The sequence below is a fragment of the Argiope bruennichi genome, chromosome 9 (genome assembly GCF_947563725.1).
Source record: "Argiope bruennichi chromosome 9, qqArgBrue1.1, whole genome shotgun sequence".
In the NCBI taxonomy this organism is placed as follows: Eukaryota; Metazoa; Arthropoda; class Arachnida; order Araneae; family Araneidae; genus Argiope; species Argiope bruennichi.
In genome coordinates this window covers 120,443,880-120,471,665 of record NC_079159.1, presented here as the reverse complement: position 1 = coordinate 120,471,665, position 27,786 = coordinate 120,443,880, and the positions used below count along the sequence as shown (strand labels likewise).

Here is a 27,786-nt window from a genome sequence, read left to right as displayed (position 1 = left end):
ATTCTATTTGGGAGAGCATCCTCTAAAAATATTCAAATTACTTTTACACAAAAGGCCATATACAATTTCATATTAGGATAATCCTTACATTTTTCTATCATGCAAAGATTTTACTCTCCTTACAGCATATCCCAGGGAAGTTAAAATGTAATTAAAATTACTCTAAATATGGAGTTAACAACAACAACAAAAAATGGAATAGCGTTATATGACTTTTGGATGGAGGATGGTTTTGGATTCTAAGGGCCATGACCGATGAAGATCTGAAAGTAAATTCTCCGAAATCATTTTAAGAGATCCGTTGCAATAGATAGTTTTTCTATAAGGAATATACCTTAAACAAACACATCTTCATATCTTAACTATCGACAATGGAAGAAACGGCAGAATAACAATGAAAATAATTTGTTTCACTTTAACAATGCAGTTTGTTGCTGTAAAATAGACTTTAATTATTTTTGAAATTGATTAGAAATTGGAAAAAAAAATTTTAATGGTAGCACAGAAAAGATTTTTTTAATTTAAAAAAGACGAAACATTTGATAGTATATTGTAATATTTTTGCAAGTTATCACCGAAAAACGTCCAAATTTTTCATACATCTTTATTAATTACAATTCCTACTAAGATTTCAAGAATCGCTTCTTTTCCATCTTTTAAATTTTATATATTAATCAACTTGGTAACTCTAGGACGAATATTTTGGTCTATTGGGCGCCAATACGAACACACGCACGCACGCTCAGACACATGCATTCGTCTCTATTATTAGTAGAGATTAGTATTATGCTCTCATTTGTTATTTTCCCCTGCTTCTTTTAGAAAATCAAACCTGCCCCTGGATGGTGTTTGAGTTCATGCAACATGGAGACCTGGCTCAGCTTTTGAGGAGCAACAGCCCTCTGACTAGAACGCAAAGCACTGAAGAAACAGTTGAATTAAATGAGGTACAATACTCATTATTCAAATTATATATTTAAAGGATGTTAGGAAGAAACGTCTTCGTGATTCTGTCATTACATTTGCATTTAAAAAAAATGGATTTTTTTAGGTAACTGTTTCTTTTTCCCCTTTCTCATACTGGAAATTTATAAGCGAGAAGACAGTGTAATCTTCAAAATATTCCCCCTCGAGATTTTCATGAATTCTATATTTCAGAGTTACTTTGAAAGCACGTTGTTGGAAATATGTCAATATATGAGCATGAAAACTGAAACGCAACAGCATATATCAATAACCTCTGATTTGAAATTTTCTTTATTTATAAGTATTGATAAGTATTATTATAAGTATTATTTATAAGTACATGCGCAATGTATGTAAAAAAAACGCCGAGGATCTTAAAAATCATTTAGATCTAAAAATAACATTTCAAAAAAAAATCAAATGCCATCTGACAAATAATGAGATGACAGCAGTACTTTCATGACTAAATGCAATCAAATGGGTCTACTTATTACTCTGATCATAAGATTTCGACATATAAAAGAAAAGTCCCAGTTTTCTCCACTCATCATGATTTGTAGTTTTACACGCATTTGTTCTAGCCAATTAGTAGCTTCAAATTTTATATTGTTGATACATGTGACTCAATAATTTGACCTTCTGAGTAGTAAAAAATGTATTGGAATGCATGTTCTACAGCAGTAAATTCAATATTGATTTATCGAATTGATAGCCTTGTGCAATCCTTCATGTTCACTAGAATATTCACAACCCTTTACAAACTATAATTTTCAGAGCATTTCATGGGAGAAACCTGTTAGAAATCACAGAGAATGATATGGAAGTCACCCCGTTCCACGAACTAGAAATGTGCGGAAATTCATTTATTGTAAAAATATTTCAGTAGAAATGATTGATTCAGCAATCTAATGTTATCACAAATTGACTAAACCGATCCGCCATGTGGTACACTGAAAAATCTGGATGACCGGACCGCTGCGACAGCATTAGCGTAAACTGAACCAGTCACGGTATAACCTTTCCCTGGGGAAGCATATCCTGTCATCGGTAGGTAATAACCGATTTCCCACCATTTCTGTGTCCTTCCGTATGGCGAAAATCAACCACCATATCGGAAACTTCTCATCCTCATTTCTGAAGTGCATCGGTGGGGTGATAATCTAATGTAAGGAATGGACGCTATGCCCTGTGAATACTGCAAGCTACAGGCGTTTCTACATTGTTGGGTTATAAAATTTAGAACCATTTCAGTGGATTAAAAAGTAAGTGATTGCAGCATTAAGCAGAATTCACATGAGGGCAACGACTGCAGGGCAATAGAAAACCTCAGGAAAAATCAAGGGATTCCCATGGAACAATGCATTTGATCCGTTTGTTGTCATTCCGAAAACGTTGACTCATCTGTCCACATTAAGTCGATAACACAAAGACAATTATTGTGCACAATAGTTAGTGTCGTGTGAACATACCTTAATGCATTAACATTGGATTGGATTGGAATTGCCGCGTTTTGCGGTAAACATTTAATCTAAGGAACATCTGTTTTGAGTACTAGAGAGGCCAACTCAATATAACTTGCATTTTGGATACTAAAATAAAATTTGTACTGGAAATTGTGATTTCTGTTATTCTTTCCATTGCAGCGCCATATTGTTGTTAGTATTGCAAGGTCATTCCCCTTCTTTTTTTTTCCTCCACTTAAATCGAAATCTCAGAGTTGGAATTTTAAGTTGTCTAAGTTTAAGACTGAGGTGATTTCTTTATAACCTAGCGCCGCCCACCTAGCGTTATTTTAAACAGAGGAAATATCCTCACCCCCGATTTGTCTTTTAACATTCGATAAAGGAAATTTATTTCATGTAACTTCAGTAATTAACCGATATTCATCCTAAATTATTTTTTAAGTAATCACCACAAAACTAGCTTTTCACTGCAGTAAAAATAAAAACGAATACAAAAAATAAAGACGAATTAAAATGAAATACTGTTGTATTTGCTCATTCATATCTTATATTTGATTCTCAGAGATGGAATTCAATATAAACCTTCTTTGATTTAATACTTTCTTTATACGTTTCTTTTTGTTTTAAAATATTTTTGACATCTCGCTGTAGTTGAGAAAATTTGAAACGAAAGCAGACGACTCGTAGTTTTCGCTATCTTCCTTCAGCTGTGGCATTTTACGGTGGAAATGGTTTCCATCGTAAAGTTTCTTTATTTAAGGTTTTAAGCGGCTTATCCTCTACTCCGGCATCAGCGGAATTTCGGAAACTTTCTTCTTGAACAGTTACCACATTCGAAAAATGAAAAAGCTCCTCTCGTATTCTGAAGCTTTTGGAATTAAAACGTTATCTCGGCTCCTGAAATGTTGTTCTTCATAAGCCTTTTATTTTGTTAAGTCTATCGTTTAATTTCATCCATTACTTTCACCTTATCTTTAAAATATAAGTATTGAACAATGACTTTTGCAGGAAATCTTTCCTTTTATTAATACTCGAAGAAAACGAGTACAGAGGGCTGTGAGGGCCAAAAAATTTAACCTCGAGATTTTGATGGTACTTGACGTTAACTCCCGTGTTACGAATTATGAGTTTTAATAAAAAAAGAAAAAAATCAAACCATCCTCGAATGAAAAAGAACTTAAGGAAGGCAAAGTCCAAAACCATTTGTCCTAAGATAAAAACAAAAGAAAATGTCGCGTCCAGCATTATTTTCTCCTCCATTAGCATTAAAATTGGAAACATAAAAAAATCGAAAAGATGTAAACGTACTAGTTAATAAGAGCTTTCTAAAGAGTTATCGCAAGCATAGGTTTGTTTTAATGGAAATTTAAACATCCCATTCGAAATACAGTAGCTGGCTAATGTCTTGTCTGTCTTAATATTATTTCTTAAAATTTACTGTTAACTATAGCAACGACAAGAGAAAAGTAATTGATATCGCGGCAACATTCATGGGCACTAAATAAAACCAAGAAAAGTATAATTGTGTGATATACTTAATATATTTTTTAAATTATTGAAGTTAGAGAATAATTGTTTTGAACTAAAATTGATATCACTAACAAAATAGGGTATGCCTTTTTTAATTTTGAGGTGAAAAATAATTTCTGGACAACAATATGTTTTGATATTATTATTAGGGGGGGGTAATTAGGTATTTCTATCAATTTTTAGTAAATTCTTAGCTACAGATTTTGAAAAATCTTTCTCAGTTACCTTTTTCGATCAAGTTACCTATAAGTCCAACAGTCTTCAATGTGAAATGTTTTGAATGATTTTTGCATTAACCGTATCGTATGACGGTACATAACTCAATTTATTGCTAGTATTAAGCTTATAAACATCATCATGTAAAGAATATTCAAAAGTGAGAGTTTAAATTTGCCATTTTATTGCCCTTTAATTAAAAAAAAATGTAGCTACTGAAAACTTTTTATTTACAGATGTTCATTATTATTAGATGCTGATTAATTTTTCTATTTTCAATCGTAAGAAAGTTATAGGAAAATAAATATTTGTTTCTCATAATTTCCCTCTGTTTCATCAAGACAGTCTATCTCCACCCCATCAAGATAGCCCCTATTCATTCTCCCTGCCACATATCACAAGCCATTCAAGTCCAACCGAAGTATTGTAATATTGCATATATTTTATTTCTCCTCCGCCGCTCTGCCTTTGAACGGAAGTTTGTCGAGTAGGAGGGCGCCTTACTTCCGATCTTGCTTGGAATTTCTTGAGGTATCCAGTCAAGGAGAAATGAAAATATGTTTGCCGTAAGATTTTCTCTTTACGCAACACCGACCGCTCAGACTATTAGTTGCCCTACCACCCTCCCCTGCCCTTCAAAGGCACGTGGAATGATCAACAAGGGGAATCTCTCTCTTTTCCTCTATCAGAATAGCGCCTTCCCCCTCCCCGACTCGTGATTCTCTTTTCCAAAATTTGCGTTTGTGTAATCTGATTTTTCTACGGTAAAAAATCGAACATTTCGGGTCGAATGATGAACTTCGTAAAATTTGCGTCGATTACTGAATATGCAGAAAATAATGTACTAGTCTGATATTAAAATGAAAGAAGGGGTGTGTGACAGTTTCATTTTGCGATAAATTCTTGAAAGTCACGATGAAGCACAGTTGGCTTTAAAGTAAATGTTTATTGGCAAGCTTAAAAAAACATAATTAGATTTTTTTAAAATGACCAAAATTTAATTGTGGAGGAAACTCAGGCCCTGCCGCTTTTTTGAAAAACAGCCTTGCATTTTACAACACTAAATAGTTTTGAAAAACATATGTTTGATTTTAAATTAATGTGACAAATATTTATTTTGAAAATAAAAACAAAAGTTGGAAAAGTCATTATTTGTTTTAGAGTCATTCGGTACTTTGATTGTACTGTTCCAAAAAAATTTGCTTCAACTAATTATGATTGTTATAATGTATTGTTTCTCTTAGTAAAAATGCGACATATAAAAAAATGAATGCAATTATATATTAATTGAATTTAACATTTTTCTGAATAAAATATTAATCCAAATTTTTCAAATTTTCTAAGATTTTATCCATCAGAAACAGTTAATATTGACATGTTTTTATATGGATTGAAAAAAAATTAACAAATTGTGGAAAATAATGCAGGGATTTTTAAAGAGAACAATATTACACAGAATATCGAAATTTAGATGTAATAAAAAAATCGAAATTGGAACCTTAAAAAAAAAAGAAGAATTTTTTAAGTCTCTACAAAATATAACTGATTATCTGAAATATTCTGAAAAGTCAAATTGTCTGGAAATTGCGGGAAAAAACTGTCTGTAGGAAAGATAAAAATATTTCTTACTTTGAAAGAATATCTAAAGGAAAAGAAATTTAGCACAAGAGCAAGAATTTTTTCTTTTCTTTTGTTGATTAAAATGAACAAAGAAAAAAAAAATAGGGAAAGATGCTGATAAAGTGCAGAAAAAGTTGCTGGAAAATTAGCTGTGAAAATCGAATTGACAAATGATATAAAATAGCTTTACGGATCAACATTGATGCTCAGCTATTGGTATTAATTAATTCGCCACTAAATTAAAAAAAAAAAAGAAATGAAATGAAAAAAGAATAGAAAGTATTGAGGAAAAGCAAAATATAGTTAATTTATAGTTAATCTAACTATAGTTACTTATAGTTTAAAAAATGTAAGTATTCAACTTTTGTAATGGTGTTTTCTAGTTCTAGTGCAATTTTGTATAGTCAAAAATAAATTTTTTTTTTTCTAACTCCTGAAAAAAGCTGTCATTTTTGTGCTGTTCGTGTTGTTATAAACAATATAAGTTTGATGAAAACATGAAAAAAGTTCATTCTTTTGAAGCTTTATTAATAATCACTAAATTTTCGGAATATCATATTGTATATTTTTTCCTTTATGGTTTAATTTTTTGTTTTACTTAATTATTTATAAGTAAAACAAATTACTTATAAATAATTCTAGTGAATTAAAAATTGTTCTAAAAATTGTTCTACTATTATGATTAAGATACTATTGTGATTAAGAAATATCTGGAATGTTCCGTTTAAAATACATCTACAATTATTAGGTCAAACAGTTCTATGACTCGCAGGGATTTATTTTCATTTTACTGTTTGAAAATAAATTTGTATTTAATGAAATGTGAATTTTAACTTGCTGAATTTTCAAAGTGGCTGATTGTAGTTAAATAAAGAATATGTATTAAAACTTGTTTGTGCAAAGCAATTCTTACAAGAAAAATATTTGACATTTCGCTAAAAGACTTTAAATTGTTGAAAGAATTGTTGCTTAGCGATCGCCATTTAAGATTAGATGCTTTGTTGAACAGGATCTTCTTTAAAAAAGGTCGAAATGCCTTTTGAGGAGTTACTCAAGGAATTTAAGAGCCAATAATGTGTCTTTTCAAAGTGCCATTATTATTCGTGAATTTTTAGCAAGAAAAATCCTCAAATATAGCTTCACAAGCTGATATGGCAACGTGATTTTTTTTTCTACGGTTCAAATTTCTTCCTTCGTAATCACTATTTTAAATCTATTTCTCTCTCTCTCTCTCTTTTTTTCCGATCAACGAACATTTGCTATTTTAAATTAATTATACAGATGCTAATTTTTAACTTTCCACAATATTATTAAAGTATTTTCTAAGGTAGAACTAGGATATTTAAAATGTAGGAAAAATAGGGCTCAAAATTCGTAAGCCTTAAAATAAAAATTTAGACAGATATAAATGGGCTTTTTTACAAAATATTGTCTTCTAAGACAGAGAATCTTAAAAAAGATCATAAGTTGCTTTAGATACTTGGGCAGTTTTCTGATAGTTTTAATCAGTTAAAAAAGTACACATATGGTGTTTCCGAATCGACGTTTTTTTTCGGATAGGCCCATTTTAGCGAAAAGAGTTTTCGAACTTTAATTTATAAAAATTGATTTTCAAAATCCACTGAATAGTATGATAGCTGTTTTAATTAAAATTAAGTGTAACGTTATATTTACCGACATTCGACAAATTTTCTCTTGAAATTCAACACCATTAATATTCTTTGAAACTACAGTAGACTTTCGACTACAGAGCTAAATTAAAAACTATTTCTTTATTATAAAATTAAACCATAATATATCACTTCATCAATGTTCCTCATAGAACATCTGTTACAAATCTGTAATGTCTTGCGTGCATGGCATAAGTTAAGATGCAATGGTTTATGTTTAATATTTTTAATTCTGAACTTTTTCCCTTTATAAATTTTTAAAAAGTATAACTCTTAAGGGAAGACCGCGGGTAGAAAAATTGAGTTTGGGATGAGGTTTATTATAATACTAGTGTAGTTTTAGAATGTTATCTATTAAAATATTAAGGAGCAGCAACCAGCAATTCCGAGAAGATGATCTACACACTTTTTATACTAGTAACTTGTTTCCCGTACACAGTAGAGCAATTTATCAAAGTAATCTCTTCTTATCCTGAAGGCAAGGTTCAGTCTTCTATGCGTTTTCTTTCATTGGATTTTTTTTCTAAATTATTCAGATTAAATGAGTAATTTACATATAGTTTTGATTAATATATTTTTCAATTTTTATATCAAATTAAATGTTTATTTTTGTATAAAAAATGTAATGGCATACTACCAATTTAGTATAATGGTATATTTAGTGTAAAAGTATGCTACCATTATACTATTAACTCTTTGCATTCGTATGGTTCCTCTCAGGTACCATTCAAGTCTGTGCATCAATTTGAATTTCTATTCTTTTTTAAAAAAATTAAATTTTGATAGTTAAAAATACCTTACAGAATGGTAAAAAGATATAGAATAATTTTTTTGTGGAAATTCAACTTAAAACAGTTATGTAGCCATAAACAAGTTCTTGTATAGTGAATAATTATGCATCGAATTACTTTTTCGAGTGCAAAAAGTTAAATCTCATCCCGAATTTTGTTTTTTGTGTCCATTGCTTGTCAGTATAAAAGAAATATTTATAAAGTATTGACTTGACCCCTCTGCCCTTACATATGTTTATCTATTTTAACAAGAAAAGGGCCGCGGTGGCCTAGTGGTAAGGTCTCGGCTTCGGAACAGGAGGGTTTCAGGTTCGTGACCCCATTCCACCGAAGAACCGTCGTGTAAGGGGGTCTGTTGCACGTTAAATCCGTCATGACCAAACGTCCTCCCGCTGGTGTGGTGTGGTGTCGAGAGGGGGGTGCCAGCTCAGGTGTCGTCCTCGTCATATGACCTCGGTTAAAAATGACGAGGTCCGTCCCAAAATAGCCCTAGTGTTGCTTCAATCGGGACGTTAATATAACCAAACCAAACCAATTTTAACAAGAAAAAAAACATGAATAAAAATTATTTTTGCATTTAAAAAAAGTGTTTTTTAAGCTATAATGTAAACATATGTAGTTCCAACCGATGTGGAATTTTTGTTATCCAATCTGGGTTCCTCTATCATTAGATTGGATAGCTGGGAGTTAACTGTATGGGTTATTCTTATGTTTTGTGTGAAGTATATATTTTAATTTTATTATTTATACATATTAATAATAATATAAAATATTTCAATTCCGATATACTATTTGGCAGAAGAAAACTGATTCCATATGTAAAGATGCTTAAAATTATTTCTTTATACTTGATTAATTATAGTATAGCTAGCATAGTAACATAGATAATAAATGAATTTCAGCGTATTTTATTTCAATACTCATTGTAGCAAAAAAAAAATTAGGTCAAGTTTTCAAGAATATATATTTTATAGTTCATGTTATTAACTTAAGGGTCCCTGAGTATTGTTTAGGTTGAACCCTGCTGTAGGTGAACCTTTGTATGAGCATACTGCATGCCCCCTCCTCCAAGCATTTCGCTTTTTATCTCCTCACCCACATTTTGTGAGTATCCATGGCGCGATAAAAATTGACTAATAGTTAGTCAGTATGGACTGAATAGCCTCCATTAAAGTCAAAACCATGACAAAAGTGACTGGTTTTTCGCACTGATGACAAATTTGGTATCCCCTTATTTAATTGTTGTGGCGGAGTTGTAAATGACCAACTTAAGGAATTTAAAGGGACCGCGGAGATCTGGTGGTAAGGTCCTTACTTCGGAACCGAAGGGCTTCAGGTTCGTGATCCGATTCCACCGACGAACCATTGTGTAAGCGGGCCTGGTGCACGTTAAATCCGTCGTTTAATTAAATTAAGTTTGGGGGGGCGGGTCAATCCAGGTATTGTCCTCGACATCCGGCCACGGTTCAAAGTTACGAGATCCGTCCCAAAATAGCCTTAGTGTTGCTTTAAAACGGGACGTTAATATAACTAAACTTAACTAAATTAAAGAATTTACCGAAAAGAGCTATGTCATTTCAGAGATCGCGGCTTTAAACACGAGTTGATATTTTTTTTAAAAATGGGATTTTATAATATTTATCCACCCTCTTCCTGGCATGCAAAGTGTTCAAATTTTTCACACATGTATATTTTCCATGCCAATTCGCTGTTTTGATATTTTTTTTAATTTAGTTATATTTTATGTGATTAATTTAATAAAATCTATGGTTCCACATGAATTAATATGAATTAAATCTTTATTATAAGATTCAATAATGTTTATTATAAAGATTCAGAAATTAAAAGATAGAAAAGTATAAAGCAACTGAAATAAAATAAAAGTCTAATTACTCAGCATATAAATGCGTTATATGCTTTAATTACGCATGATTTTGTTGAATATATATATATAATATTTCTTTTTTTCAGACAAATTTGATCTGGATTTCATCCCAAATTGCAAATGGAATGATGTATTTGTCATCCCAACACTTTGTTCACAGAGATTTAGCCACCCGGAATTGCCTCGTTGGAGATAATTTGTGCGTTAAGATATCAGATTTCGGAATGTCCAGAGATATTTACACATCAGATTATTATAAAGTAAGTAATATCATTATATATTTTATTCAAAAGAAGACAACTACGTGATACGGAAAACTGAGTATTATCTGAGTAAAAAAAAGTATTATCTGAGATTTGGCTATTTAACTTATTTATTTCTTTGATGTGATGGAAGCACCAGAATGTAATATCCATACAAATACAAAACGCTAACTACATAACACAGAAATCATGATTATATTTATTGTGGACAAATGTAAACTCAGCAGTCAAATGCAAAAAATTCATCATATAAATTTTGCACTGCTTCACTGGGTGTTTTTATAATAGCGTTGAATCCAAAGCTTTGCTTAGATAATTAATAGAGCTGCAAAATATTATTATTAGAAAAGTTCTGAAGAGGATTCGCCGGGTCACCAAAAAGTCCTTTCATTCCGTAGAAAGAAGATATAAAAGAAATGAAGAAATAGGCTTCAAACAGAAAATTTAATCTTGCACAAAATTAAGTTATCGTTATGACTTAACTTCAGAAATTTATGTTCATTTTTCTCAAAAGAATTATCTTACAAAAATAGTCTTTGTATTATTTCAATAAGACTAAAAAAATTATCATTTTATTATATCAATGCAATTTCTAAACAACATCTTCCCATAATTCTAATCACAATTTCTAAACAAAATATTCCCTTAATTCTAATCACAATTTCTAAACAAAATCTTCCTTTAATTCTAATAACATTTTCAATTTAAATGGATACACTATCTGCAGCAATATTTTTAAATGCTGTGGTGGAATTTAAACTCATGCTATCTCTTAACTTTAACCTTTACTCTTAAGTTTGTTGTAGGACTTTCTTTTCTGCTTTTATTTCATTATATATATATATTCACCATACACCGTAAGCTTATTGAATTGAACTTTTATTTTTAGGCATAGGATATAACAAGGGGAATTTCTTTTTAATGCATTCCATATTAAACATTTGATATTCTCAAAAGTCAGTATTCTAGGCGAACAAAATGGTTATGAAAGGCGGCTAGTATTTTATATTTCTTAACCATAAAGAATATTTCCAGGAACCTGGAAACCAAACTTTTGTGTATTTTGTTAGCGAGTTATATTCTGTTCCTGGAACAACTATCTTTTAAATAACGTCTTTTTGCATGGTAAAACATTTCAAATGCGTTTCGATAAAATCTGTTTCACTAGTCTGCAAAAGAATGAATAAAAAATAATCGAAAAAGTGTTTCCTTGGAATAATGTGTTATTATGAAGTCTCTGCTTTGATATTCATTTATAATAAGAAAATCAAAGGTGTACATATCTATACTATAAGTGTAATAAAATCTAGTCAGAAGACTAAAACTTGAGTAGTATAAAATATAGGTATTCTGATGTCAAAAGTAGTCTGTGTGTCAAAAGTAGCGTTACAACGGTAAAAAGTTCATAATTGAAATTAAAAAAAATATAGTATTTAAACAACTATAAAAAAAATCTTTCATATGCTTGTGTACTAGAAGCTAAAAACAAAGAAAAAAAACCCAGAAAAAAAAGCAGCCATAAAAAGAAAGGTGGAGAAGGTCTAAATGGCTCAAGCAGAAGAGGTCTACATAATATTCCACAGAAACAGTATCATTGACACATAAATAGTAAATAATAAAATTTACCAAAAATAGGCAGTTTAAACTTTGAAAACAGAAATAAATAAAAAAAAAAACGTAGAGAAAAATATAAGTAAACAAATGAAAAAATAAGTGAATAAATGAAAAAATAAATAAACAAAAAAATAAATTTATACAGTGGCTCAGTCTAAGGTCGAGTCCATGATCAGGAACAAAAGGCCAGATAGAGTTCTTTTTGCAAATTTTTTTCTATGTGTTTAGGTTTTGTCTATTTAGCTATTTGCACTTTTGAGTTATGGACGAATACATGCACATCCCGTGGATAGATTTCATCAAAAATTCGATAGAAATCCGCTAATAGATAGGATAGGTGCACTTTTTCTCTAAAATTGTGTTTTGGGCGCGGGGAGGCCTGAAACTTGGAAATTCGTTTTTGATTTTCCAACTGACGTTAGCAATAGCATTCTCTTTGTTTACTTCGTGCACAAGAAATGAAAACGTTGTCAAAAAATGCCTTAACCTATCTTTTAATGTCTAAATCAAATTTTATAAGCATGAAACTTTTAAAATAATCCAAAATCTTTTATTAAAAAAAATTTCGAAAGCAATTAATTCCTCATTTTTATTTGAAACTAAACTTACAATTCTCATTAATAAAATGAAGAAATCAGATTAAAATTCGCCATCAGAGATATTGTTGTAATGACTGTCAGGATGTTTATTGTCGTTTTTAAAGTTTGCGCATTACTGGAGACACGGAGATGAATCAGATTTGTTACCAGAAGAACTTGACAACTGATCTCTACCTGAAAAGAAGAAGAATGCATAAATTGTTTTTTTTTCGTAGAAGTAATTTTGTTTAGCTTAACAGGTAGGTATTCTGTATATATTGACAGACTAATCGAAGCGGAGGCGGTTTCAGAACTTCCTATTGAACTGGTTAATACCAAATTTCTCGAAACTATTGATAATTTTCTCTAAGACAATACTATCAAAAGACACCTTTCCGGTCGATAGCTTTGAAACTATCGATTTCTGTCAATAATTCTGTCAACCACTTATAGTATTGATTGGCGCAGTTTTATCATGTACTGTATCGATAGTAGGAGTCCTGTAACTTATTATATTTCATTATTGTATTTTCGTATAGCTAAATTCTTCCTTTTTAATAAATTTTGAAAGATTTAATAATTTTTTAGATAATAATTAGATGCAATCAAATCCTCAAAAATGAAATTTTAATTTCTCCTACGATTTGATACTATGGATAATTTTCACAGAACTATGTAGACTAATGAACTGCTGCACTTAAATAGAAAGTCGCTCATTTAAACAGTGTGGGTACTGTATCTTAAGCTCTTAACATTGATTATTCATGTATTTTCCTACAATTCCAGTCAATATATCCAGTCAGTATATATATATAATTATGCATTTAAATAAGGCATGAATATACCTATATATTTAATGTTCTAAATAATTATTTTCTTATATACGTGAGAATATAAACATTTGTTTACATAAAAGCGTAATTTCCACCCATATCTATACAAATGAGTGCATACATGCATATGTAAATATGTACTTAAGTGCATACTTAAATAACAAACTAAGTATAAACGTTTGTATGCAACGTATTAAATATAATTATGTGCCTACATGAACATAAATAATTATGTGCCTGCATACACTTGCCATCCTGGTCAATATAGTAATGATGTAGGGTCGTGCCATCTCTTCCCGATAACAGGACGTGCCTCCTTATGGGAGTTACACCGTAGCTGGTGTAGTCTTTTAAGATTTAATCATAACTCCTTCTGTTGTTGTTTCGTTCTTATTATTCAATTTAAGCATATTCTTCGGGAAGATCGGGTGATTTAAGTATACCTTATGGAATACTTATAAAAGCATGTTTAATTTTTTTAAAAAATAATTTAGTAATTTGTGCTGTCTTTTCAGGTGAGAGGTTCCCGCATGCTTCCCATTCGTTGGATGGCACCCGAGAGCATCACGTATGGGAAGTTTTCTCTGGAGTCGGATGTTTGGGCTTACGGAGTTGTCCTTTGGGAGATTTTCACTTTTGGAAAGCAGCCCTATTATGGCCATTCCAATGATGAGGTAAAAACAAATCACTTTTACCAGTTGTAAACTCTGTGTGCTTACGAGCAAGAATTCCTTCAGGAACTCGAAACTGAATGAATTTAAAAGTCATATACTCAACTAATTTGCTTAATGTTACTGTCCCGTTATCATATCGCTATAGTTAAGTTATACCAGCAGTTAAGTTTTTATCGTACACCACTTACGAATTTGGAGAACTATTGCATGAAATCATTCCATGTTTGGCAGCAGAAAATGCTTTCTTAAATATAATTTGAGTCCATTTATGATATGATAAATATACCTTTATCCTTTCAATATATTAAAAGAATATAGTTTTGAAAAATAAATTATAAAAAGTTTGATAGTGTAAAAAGTAATAAAAAATAAGAAATATAAAGGAGTTTTTTAAAGATACTCTTTTACTGAAATTCAATAAGGAAAAAAAAAAATTTAATCGGGAGTCTGGTCATACCACCACAAAAAAAAAAAAATCCCTAATGGTTTTGAAGCAAAATTATTATAAACATATTTATTAAAATGGGATGAAAATCACAATTTATTATAAGCATCACAGTATTTTACGATTTGTTTTGACTCCCAGTTTCTTTTTTTATTATTATTTATTTATTTCATTTTAAATATTTTCTGTTTTTCAGAAGAGTAAGATTCTGAAGTATTGACAATTATGAAAAAATTTTTATCTTGTAAAAACATGATGTTGTTTTGGTTAAAGGGTTTTGAAGCTCGAAATCGCTTAGGCACCGAATATTGAAGCTTGAAATCGCATAGGTAATGAATAAAGCGTAAACGGCAATTTTCATCATCATCTTTTAATCGCATATATTTTTTTTTACCTGCTTTTACCAATATTGCATTATTATTATGTATGCTTCTTTGAAAACAGATGCATTTTTAGAAGGTTGACCTGTTTTTACCAGTATTGCTTTATTATTACGTATGCTTTTTTGACAGCAGATGCGGTTTTAAAAGGTTGACGTAGAACTATGACATCATAGCTGTTATTTCATCTCAAAATGGATCGAGCTCCAAAACTTTGTTTGACAGCTAGAAAAATTGAAAATGAAAGTTTAAAAAATTATCATTATATATATATGTGATGATATTTTAAACTCTAATTTCAATTTAATTGATTTCCGAGATTTTATCTTAATTTAGCCCATAGTAACTTTATTCCAAAATATTCTCTTATTTCCTGATCCAATTCCACTTTCACTAATTAATTAATTCAAGAGAAGCTTTGTAAAATTGCTGAATCGGAAAAAAGCTTCATTTTCCCACACTCCGAGTGAAGGGACAAAATACCGCTGACGTGACAAATTCTTTTTTTAAAGATCCCTGTGTTTCCCTTGACTCGTCGAAGCGTGTAGCAAAAATCCCTATCGAAATCTTAATAATATATTATTGCTGTAAAGAAATATTTTCCCTATCCTTATCTCAGGTTATATAAGACCAGAAATAAAATGTTAAGAGCTTTTTCCTCATTTCTTTCTGTGTCGTTCTTTGTTGTGTGTGTTGCTCGTCTTTCCTGCTTGTAAATAATGCGTGCTTCTTCAAGATGAAATAAAACGACTTCACGAAATCGAAAGTCTCTGCACTGTCTTTGAAACTGCATTCTGCTTCACATAAAATAATGCTTACATATATAGAGAGAGGGGGGGATAGAGACCGATAGAGAAGAGGATAGAGATTGTTTCAAACTGGTTTAAACTGGCTAATGATTTAAATTAATTTAGACAGATAATGACTTAAAAATTAATAATGTTCTCACGTGATAACTTGAAATTTGTGTTCGTAGATTTCATTTTCAGTTTCAGTTTTTATTAATCTGTTGTCTCGCGAATGTGGTGAATGAGCCGAAATACCTAAATTCTGACGAAATGCTTTCCGTAAGTGCTTTGGAAATTTTTTCCCTTTGACTGATTTATTTCAAAATTGGGTGCACTTCAGTTTGAATGTAAGAAAGGCAATTCAACTTTTTTCCATGAAGTTCGTTGCTTACATCCGTATTCCAAATCTAAAATAAATTTTAAGGGATAAGAGTTTTAAAGACATTAATTCTTTGATAAGAGTATAAGGGATAGAAAAGATGCAAAAATTTATTGCATTCATATTTTCTTTGCTACTTTTTCATTACAAAACAGAGATGTGGCGAGTATCTGACCTTAGGGAAGACCATAAAGTTGCAGAATCTTAGGATGAATATTGCCGAATTTAAAAACAAATGTTTTCATGCCTCGTTTACTAACATCATCGCGTGCTGTGAGGTTTACTAAAGAATGCGCGGTATGGAAACTTACTTACTGTTGTTGAATGGCAACAGTCAAATGTACAGAAACCATAATAAGTATTTCAGACTGCTTCTTTGAACTACTTTACAGCTGTACTGAATCCAATATTTTGCTTTGCTTATTAATGGAAAAGCAAAAGGTTATTAGAAATATTCTGGGAATGTTCGCCGTGTCACCAAAAAATAGGTTCAATTACAGAAAACAAAATATAAAAGGAATCAAGAAAGGTCTTAAAACAGAAAATTTAATTGAAGTCAAAAATAAATTTAAACATCTTCAGGTAAGCAATTGTCATTACTTGTCTAAGGAAATGGGTCTTCATATCTACCAAAACAATTATTTTACAAAATTTATATTTGTATGATATTAAGATTCAAAACATTACCATTTTAATTATATCAATTTCGTTTCCATACTATATTTTCTTTAATTTTAATAATATTTTCATTTCATTTCATGCATTATCCATAAAAGTATATTTAAATGCTACAACAGAATTTTAACATCCATCATCCAATCTCGTATTTTTACAAATCAGCAATTCCATAGCAGGATTTTCACTCCCACTTATATTTCATAACATATTCACTTTTTAATTTGCAACAAACTTATTCGATTAAATTCATAATTTTTGTTAAATTCTGTCTAAAATGTCAATAGTTTGGTCATAAAAACTGATCACCAAAGGCGGCTAGTTTTTAGAGTTACTGTATTTTTAAATGAAATTTGGAAGATTTTATTTCCTGCAAAGTCTATGATTGTATCATTCAATCAAAAAGTTTTAAAAGTAATGAGGAAACATGACGTAAAGCTTAAAATTATTCAGTAATATTAGTAACGCAAAAAATAATTAAAACAAAAATTCTTAAATAATAATTAATATACAAAAAATTTTATCGAGATACAAATTATTTTTATAATGATATTTTAGGGATTTTTTTTCCTTTAAAACAAATTTTCGAATAAAGTTTTGTTTTAAAAGCTCCTATTGAACCAATTTATTTACAATATTACGAATGTCAAATTTATCCTTATTTCTTTTGAACAAAAAGTCTGCATTATTTAATCCAAACATTCGTTTGAATACGATTGATGAAAACCAACTTCATTGTCCTTTATTATCTTTCTCTGATATGTGATGTTAGAATCTTACGAACTATTTTGGAAAGCTGAAGTTGGAAATCCTGAAAATCTTCTGAAATGAGATATTCTACGTCGCTTTTGTCGATTCAGGTGAATAATTACTTCTCTTTGTTGAAAATGGGGAAGAAAAAAAACCCACTTTTTTTAAGGGATTTGAAACTTTAAGACATAGAATAGATTTCTATGTCTTTAAAATAGATAGAAACCCGAAGATATAGATCGAATCATAGCTACGTATTCTATTTATTCTGCCACTATTTTAAAAATATATTTTATATGCATTTTATCTTCCTGCATTCAATACACGATGGTAATAAAGCTGTTACAAGAGTATCATCATGTAAAATGTTTACGAATAAAATTGATTCCCATCCTCTTATACTAAAATCAAGTTTTAAAGATATCAAATTTTAAAATGAAGGAGGGAAAAAAGCTTTAAAATTTGATAGAAACCAGATTTCATTAAATAAATTTTTCTCGTTAAGTGTTTATTTATCTACCTCCAGTATTTCGAAAGAAGTAAGAAATTTAAAAGCTAATCCTTTGCAATCACTAAAGATTTATTTTGCGAATATTTTTATGTAGAAAATGAGGTTATAAATGCAAAATAAATTTGAATTATAGACAATTTTATGAAGTTTTTTGAAAATTAAATTCAAAGTATCAGAGAAAAAAATTGAATATCTAAAAGTATTGATTTAAAACTTTTCCCGTTAGCTAAGTGTTAATGCAAATAGGTTCCTTAATACGAGGATATCCTCGTAGGATAATTTATTATAATTGAAAACATAAATACTACTTCTTCTCAGGTCCAAAATATAATGTTGTTGCTGAATTCTGTTGATAACAAGATGACATTTTATTCGTTTTCTTAAAACCATTGCTTATTGGCTGCATTTAAATGAAGCAAAGCTATCATAAATTTAAGCAAATTGTATTTCCTTATTTTGATTATTTAGCTGTAAATTTAAAAACAATAACGATAACTGAGTATAATTCAGTGCATTATATTCGCGGTTACATTGAAACCACGTTTATTCACATGTCAGCGATGAACAACGTAAAATTTCATATAAGATAATCCTTTCAAATACCACCTGATGACTAAAATGTGTAAACTTTGGAAAAAAAATATGGATAGGGATGTCATACATGCTCACCGACTCTCCGCCAGGTTAAGGAGAGCAAATGATCTGGAATCACACACACAAAAAAATATTTTCAATTTCCTAACTTATTTGCTAAATATAGGCCTTTTTTACTCCTATTACTGATTGATAATATAGGTGATTTAAATACATTTTTAGCATTGTCTCAAAAAAAAGTTTTTGGTGTTAGACTTATTTTAGAATATTCCATGCGCATCATTTTTCAAATGCCATTCTATAATTTTTGTCCGTTTTACTAATACCTATATTGATTGAATTTGTGTGAATAAGTAATTAATGAAAATTATTTTTTGCCCTGAATGCTTTGAATGCCTTTATCATTATAATGATTTCTAAAAATGTTTTTTTAAAAAATCCTGACTAAACAAAAATTGCAATGACATTGATGTTTAAAACATGTAAAATACTAAATGGAATTAAAATCCTTGTTTTAAAAAGAACTAGAAAAAAACTTTGTTTTAATTTAATATGCATTGAAATTTAGTGTTCTATAGTATTTTAATTCATCTCATATCCAAACAGTTAAACTGTTGCCAATAAATTATTCCATATTCTTTTATATTATTTAGTTTCAATCTTCGTACGATGGCAGAAATATGTAGTATCTGAAATTTTTCTTCCCACTGACTCGTGTCCCGTTTTACATCCTTTGAATATACTGGACTGTAGTGTGAAAATAAAAGAGAGAAGAGAAATTCTTTCGCAATGTATCAGTGATATTACGAAAGTACTTCAGAAATTTTAGAGTACTAGAGCTCAGATCTTTGTCATTCAATCTGTACGACTTGTTTCAATTAAAGATTAATCTAACTTATCAGCATTAAACTAAGCTTTGTGTCCATTTCGTAAGAATATCGAATGCGCTTGATGTAGTTATATCACAAGCTTTTGTTCGAGGTTATTCTTGCTTTTATTAGACCAGAAAGAAGTCTTCGGAATCATAAACAGTTAGAAAAATACTTTTTGACCTTGAATTTCTTTTCTAGAGACTTCTTAAGAAGAATTAAGAAAGGTTAAATGATGGGATTTTAGACTCGTAAAAAAATCTGAGAATAGTATATAGATAGAATGTTTACATTGTTTTTCGTTTATGCAAGAGGCAGGAGAGTTCAAAAAATGTTTAGTTATGTATAAGCAGGATTATTCACCGAACCCTTTGTTAATGTCAGTCATTTTCATCAATGTAATGTATTTAAAAGACAAAATGTTATTTTACGATATGTTCACACGGTTTTGATAATTTTGACCAATCAGTCAGAATGTAAAAAAAAAGTTAATTGCGGTGCTTTAAAAATAAAATAAAACAATAGTCAAAACTGGAATGATTATTCTTTTGACATTGCAACTAATAAAGTAGACAATTAATACAGAAACAGGTCATTCGTCTTAATCGATTATGAAGTTACGAAATAGATCTTTAATGCCAATGAAACTGTTACCACAGAAAGTGAAAAAAACTACTGCATGAATAAGAACAAGTGAAAATTAGTTACTTAACGTATTCCAAAGGTTGGTTGTGCATCCTATAGGCCATCATATCAATTATGTTGCGTATGACAACTATATGTTATGGTAAATTCTTATTACATTAAACGAGTATGGAATTTTTTATGTGGTGTATTCTTTTCTTTACAGTAGAGAGCTTCTTACAATATTCACCCTGAACGTTTACAATCTTTTAATGTATTATAAAAATAACATGTTTCATTGTACTCAATCTATCCATACATTTTATTGTATATTCATACATTATTTAATCTTTCTATGGAAGTAACATGAATCTTTGACATAATGGTCCAAACTCTTCTTACCCGAGCATTCTGTATATTTAACATATTTATCTCCGAAACTATTTTGATATCTTTTTCGTTTATCAAGCAATATTAATACTTTGATATGCTAACAACCAGGGATTTATATTATATGAGGTTGCGATAAGATTGCATGTATTTAAGAGCACTTTTTATGAGTTATATTAAAATTTATTAAGTAAGTATAGTTTTTAAAGGTATATTGTTAATCAACAATAACTACAGCAACCTGCATGAAAATTATATTGTTAGTGAACAGTGACTGATGAGTCCAAAACGAAAAGTACGTAGTCAGTCATTGGTGATTGACGTAATCCAAAAACTAAATTGTGTCTGTCACTAGTGACTGATATGGCGTTTAACGTCTTAAATAAGCTTATAGTTTCTGAGGTGAAAAGCATGCACATATTATAGAAGATTACAAAACTTTTGTCTGAAGCTTTGTTTTGAAATAATTGTACGAGGAGCGTCCTTATATTTAATTCCATCTCCCTCACAAATTCAAATTGCGAGCTCTAATTTTATACTTTCAGGTTTTTGAGATTTTTTAATTTATATGCCTAGTATCGCCTATCGTTTGTATGAATGAAAGTAAAAATGTACTAATCCAAACTAAACATCATATATGAAAAATTTTGTTCAAATATTATAAATTTTAAAAGTTATTAGAAAAAATTCGTGATAATTATTTAAAAACCAAATTTTTATTGGCACGAAAGCAGCGGCTTCCATCATGCTGTTTGCATCTGTTATCTAATTAAATGACATTTGTCCACTATAATTAAAATCAATAAAAAAGGTAATTAATAAAATCGAAGGTGAGAATCGCAGGCATGAGTTCTGCAGCAAATGTGTTTATAAGAAGGCATGAAAATATTTTTGGTTTGACTAATGTCGAACATAGGGCTAGCAATAAATATAAAGAATCTAATCAGCCACTGAATTTTTTTCCAGGTTGTGAAACTTATTCTTCAAGGAATCTTACTATCAACACCTGAAAACTGTCCCCCTTTCATTTGCAACATCATGGCCAGTTGCTGGAAGACGGAACCTCGGGACAGACTGACATTCGCTGATGTGTACGGCATCATTTCACAGTACACGACAGATGCAAGACCAGCTACCGTGTCGTCCCAAGAAGATGTGCAGATGGACAACGACAACTACCTGCTTCCCACTGGAATCACAGTCATATAACGATCAGAAGATGCTGTTTGCTAAATGCCTTGCAGAACTGGATTCAATATGTTGCATGGTACCTGGCATTTCTCCTCAAACCTAATGCCGACGTCTCGTCTTCTGATTCATTCTTACTTTTTGTTTGTGTCATTCATTCTTAGTAACGCATTCATTATAAAATGCTTTATGCATTGTATGGATTGAATACAATTCATGTGTAAAAGCTAAAACCATAAAAAAGTGCTTCATTTCAAATATCAGTGGATAAAGGTTCGAATTTAAAATTCGTAAGGTAAGTTAGATCTTAAATTCAAGAAACCATTGCAACTATTAAAATTGACATCTAAACAACGGCAGTATTAAGAATTTGGACATCTAAACAACGGCAGTATTAAGAATTTGGACATCTAAACAACGGCAGTATTAAGAATTTGCATGCATAATAGTGTGGCCCTTAACGTTTTGTTTCTGTATGTAATGATTGCATTATATGACTTCTCTTGGTTGCTCTGGCAGCATCCGTGCAATAGTCCCTCTCACTACCATTTGAAGTATTTTATGTGGATATCATCGATTCGGACCAATAATGAGACATAAAGCCGGAGTCTACACATGTATGCCAATAAATGAAGACGCAAGATATAATGTCAAATAAATCGGAGAGCCACGCGCATCAGTGACAGCGCATGCGCTTGGTAGTGTCTGGCAAGAAATGGAAAAGTCGTCTGTGTAAACATCAGGGCAATGGACATCACACAACCAAAATTGTTACATATGCAAACAAAACCTTAATCGTCCTTGCGTGTATTATTCAAATTTCCCTTCTTCTCGTTGTTTACAACGAAGGTATAACTCTGTATGATCGGTAAAATTCTATTGAAGCATTTTATTTTATTTCGGTGTTTACTGAAGAAGAATGATATACGTAAAATACCTCCAATATCTCAAAAAACTTTTACGGTTTTTATACTTAAGCAAGAGAATAGCCTGCTCTTTGAAGCTGCTATGCGCCTTTAATAATATGAATGACACTTACTCACTCATACATTTTCCTAAAATACAGGACAATTTTCTACGGCGACAAAACCTTAAAGGAGTAGTTTGTTTATTTATATGCAAAAATGTTTACTTTACTCATTTGGCTTGGTGGTATGAACTCAGCTTCGGAACCGGAGGGTTTCAGGTTCGAGACCCGATTCCCCCAAAGAACCGCAATGTAAGCGGATCTAGTGCACGTTAAATCTTTTGAGCCAAACGTCCGCCTACTGGTCTGGTGTAAAAGTTTGGGAAGGCGGGTGTCCTTGTCATCTGACCTTGTTTCAAAATTACTAGTTACGTCCCGAAATAGCCTTTGTGTTTCTCTAAAAGAGGACGTTAATATAACTAAACAAAACTATAACTATTCAAAAATGAGTTATAAAATTTTCAAATATTCTATAGCCTAGAAGTCCTCCATTTGTAACGCGGAAATCCTTCACAATATCTCGAACTAATGAATAAATTGAATATTTTTACCATATTATCATCTTTTTAATAAATCAATCTTAGCAATTGAAATTTAAGACGGCTTAAGCAAGGAACAGAAGCTTCCAGTACAAGCAGTAAAACTTGACAACTTTTTGAACTGAATATAGTATTTAGATAAATTAGAAAGAAATTCTTGCTTCTGTTAAACATATTTCTATTAATGATTTGATTTTCTTTTCCAACTTTAAAAGTCAAATGAAATACTTTTAGGAAATTCTTCTGTATGTTATCAAGAAAATTTACTTCCTTAAAGCGTAAGTTTCTTTCCAACTTCTCCCTATTATAAAGTGGTGCTGACATTTTGTGCAGTAGCTAGAAGAAAATAATAATCTTTTAAGCAGTTAGTTTTTGTGATCAACTTGTAAAAAGTCTATGATATGTTTATATCTGATAGCGTTTTGTTCAAATAGAGAGGCGTGCTTCAATGAAATTCACTACTCTCTATGATATATCAATACCATTATCATTTATTCTGTACGGAGGATAGAGTTTAAGAACTCTGTGACCCATTCCTCAGATCAAATAAAAGTCAAACTATGGTTCTAGCAGTATTATTGTACGAGTCAAAACTTTTTCGTTTCTTTCGTAAATGGGTGTACAAAATTGTTAGAATTAAAATTCATCTAATTATAAAACTCTAAAGCCGATTCTGGGACTCCACAAGAAGTAATCTAAACATTAATAATACAATTTTCACTATGTATTATTAATGTTTTTCTCTTTATGTAGTGCTGTGCTAATATATGTGGTTATTTTAGTTGGTTTTGTTTTACTATTTTCTTTATTAAATAAACCAAGAAAAAATTTATTTCAATGTTTTTTCAAACTACAATTTTTGCTTTAAAGAATCTGGTAAAAATATAAGAAAATATAATCTCTAAAAGATATAAGAAGAAAAAGAAAATTTCATCTGAATGAAATTTCATCTGCGTCTACAAATAAGAATATAAATGCTAATGCTTGCTCAGTGAACCTTCTATTATTTCCATTTAAAAAAAAGGTATTTCCTTCTGCACAGCGTTCTGTGGGAGTGAAACTTGATACCGTTTCTCATATCAGGTATTCATGTTTGCATATAAAACTCTTTTTAAAAATTCCATAACCAAAAGTTGCTATTAATAGTATTATTCAGGTCAGGCATTTTGGAGGCCAAATTGTCTGAAAATAACAATCAATTAGAATATATGTATGAAGCGGCGTTTAAGGAAAGTTAAAATTAAGGAAGTAATTATTGGTGTTGAAACCAATTTGCATAAAAATGTTATTTCGAAAGAGGTTTAGCATTGAATTTTGGCACTGTTTTTAGTTTAATTTTTTTTTAATTCAAAATAAACTTATTTTGCGCCAACAAAAAAATGGCAGAGTCTTTTTTTTGGCATTTGCGCTACGGTATTTGTTGATGGAAGTTTCTCCAGCATAAGTTGTACTTCATACTAATGTATATTGCCACCTTTAGAGCTATAGAACTTGATGCTTTTCCTTCTGAGAAGACGAGCTTAAATACTAGCAACAGTGTATAGGCGTGGATAAATTAGCTATAACGCGATTAATATCAGTGAAGGAATCAGAAGGGACAAAACATTTTGAATCATATCACGGATATTTTCAACTCGCAATGATCCAATTTTCTTGTTGAAATTGGATCATTGCGAGGTGTTAGGAGAACCGACATTCGCTCTTGAATGAAGAATGTCTAGAAATGAATGTAGATCAAGTAGCGCATTTTCTAATGTTCTGTGACAGATCCTGTATGCTCAGATGATTAAAATCATTGCATCTGAAGACTGCACAGGAAGATGCGCCCTCAGCTCCTTGCACATTCTTCATTCGATTGTAAATGTAGATTCTACTAATCACTTCTGCCAACGAAAATTAGATCATAGCTGTTTGTGCCTATCGTGATACGAGGCTACATGTTTTGACAATTCTGATTCTACAAGCGACCCGCCAATGCCGTTCATTTTATGCCTGATTTTTCATGACATGTGTCGTTGTCTACGAAAGAAATCTGAAGGTTGCACCAACCGAGAAAGCACCGCTGGAACCACTCCCCCTTCTATTTGAGCGACTGTAGCAAAAAAACTAATGAAAACATGGGTTACCAAACATGCTATGCATTTACCTCTTGACGATTAACCTTTTCACTTCTAACCTCGCTATTAATATTCTCTACTAATGAGTCGTTTTTGACAGATTTCTTTTCAAACGAGGAGTGCGATATGTAAAGCAAGTTATTGTTAAAGGTGCGGTCATTTTAGATAGCAAATTCCTCATTTGAAGAAAAAGGGAGGGAAAAAAACGTCTCATTAGTATACAACTTGCTCGGTCGTCTGGGCTGGAATAATCTGAGAGGGTTAATATAATCGAGTACATCTTTAAATAAGAGTACAAGATTTTTACTTATGATGTCCAAGCATTTTCAAATCACTCCTCGAGGAATGTTCAATTCGTGGTTTATCAGAAATTGATAGAAGCATTTATACTTGAATAAAGTGTTTTGAGCGACTTAATTATTATTGGGTTTTTACCCATGGAATTAATGGGAAAATATGTTCTTAGACTTAAGAGCAGCAATCATTTGAGCAACACCTTATATTGAAGTGAAGATCAAAAATTATATCAAGAGTTAAGAAGCAATTTAGATATTTTTATAAATAAGCATTTATTCGAAATAAAACATTTGTAAAAAAAACTCATTTCGGCTAGAATTCATCACTAATAACCATGAATAAATCAATCAGGGAATTTATTAATAATCATGCAATAGATGACGTAAGAGTGCTACACGTTAAGGTACTGAATTTTTACAATTTCAAAACTCCAAAATTTTATTTTATAAGTCCCTAATTCTTCGTATTCATAATGATTTAGTAAGAATCTCGTGCAGTTTTATCATCTAATAACATCCGCTAAAAAGGAAATGGTGAAATTTTAGTAAAGACAGCATTTTTCTGTAAAACCAACTTACTTCAATTCTACTACATAAAAGGCTAGAAACATGAAAATTAAATCTAATAAAGTATGCCAAAATAACTGAATTTCTGCTGTTTGTTACTCCCTAATTAAAGTATTTCATTGCCGTTCCCGAATATCCCTGCCTTCATAAATTTCCGATATACTTTCCGATATTAGTGACAGCACCACAACACAAGAGCTACCACTCTGTGTTATGTAGTTGTAGTTCGTTTATAATGCAACTCCATAGCTATAAAAATAAACATTGAATCGTTTTAAAATGCTGAGAATCAAAAATTCAGTGAAAATTCTGTTAGTACAAACATTTTCCTATTAAATAAGCAAAAAATATCATGTTCTACAAATTTCGGTTTAACATTATAATTTTGTGCATAATATGTTATAACCATTTCCTTGCATTGTATAAATTTAACCAATGCTCTTTACTTGCATTTGAGAGAAAATGTCTTCTAATTAATACTTTTATGGTGTTTCTTATATTCTACGAATAGTGTTAAGAAATGGGCTTTTATTATATTTTTGCTTTATATGAAACTCTTTAATGAGACATTTCTTACCTTCATTTTGAGAAGGCTGTCCCGTTAATGTTATTACTATTTCTTGTAATATTATTATGATGATTTTGTGTTATTGTCATTTATCTCACTCTTGTTCACGTCAGGCGCTTCAAAGTCTTGTGTTTATCAAACAGCGAAACTTGAATTGTGTCATTGTTTTAATATACACACTTTATTCTCACTTGTCCATGTTTATAAAAAAAAAACTATTTCGCATTATTTATTTAAGATTCATATGTTGTAAATTTATTCATCGCATGTCCTTGGCGTGTACTCATTCTGATCTACAAGGAAATAAATATTTGATCTGGTGTAGTCTTATTTTGCTCATTTTTTCGATATACCACTGAAAACAGACAAACATGTAGATAATATATGAAACTTCTTATTGCCAAGCTAATTGTTTCGCATATTGTAGAGATTTGAAATAAACAAATAGGAAGAAAAATCCCGAATTTAAGATTAAAAAAAAGTGTCATAGAATCTACATATTCTTACATAGAATAGAATCTACATATTCTACATAATTTCGTGAATCTAGGAATAAATTATTAAAAACTTGGGAAACAATTGTTAGATATGAATCTAAAATATTGTGTTAGAATATTTTGAAGAATTTAAATTAAAACTCAACTCAGTTGTGAACAGCTAATATTTTAATCTGCCGCACAAATACGCAGGGGATTGCAAAATTGAATGTTATAGCATTCATGTCATTTTGCGCTACAATAGAAATGATGGTTATTGCATTGTAATTAGTGAGAATATTAAATTCTCGTTTACGTTCTTTAGAACATAAAATTGGAAATTTGAAATCGGACATATCTTTAAAAAAATTTCAGAATTTACATGACATTTTAATTTACAAGAACTATGCATTCACGACTCTTTGTAATTATATAAAAATGTGAAAACCGATGTATTGCTGGTAACCACAAACAGGTGAAAATGCGCCTGAATATTTTTAATAACGCGAAGCAAATTTGCGAACCTTTCCAATGGTGATGAAAATGCGTCCGTAATCAGG

At 30.6% G+C, this 27,786-nt stretch overlaps 1 protein-coding gene across 1 annotated transcript in view; it reads left to right on the top strand.

Moving 5' to 3' along the window:
• The window catches only part of LOC129984841 (NT-3 growth factor receptor-like), a 268,319-nt gene extending 241,261 nt beyond the window's left edge, over positions 1-27,058 (top strand). The window contains exons 6-9 of the mRNA XM_056094808.1: positions 823-947; positions 10,228-10,401; positions 13,945-14,103; positions 21,475-27,058. Of these exons, the coding sequence (XP_055950783.1) occupies positions 823-947; positions 10,228-10,401; positions 13,945-14,103; positions 21,475-21,717 (701 nt within the window). The 3' untranslated portion in view covers positions 21,718-27,058. The remainder of the gene's footprint in view (positions 1-822; positions 948-10,227; positions 10,402-13,944; positions 14,104-21,474) is intronic.
• Positions 27,059-27,786: the final 728 nt, after the last annotated feature.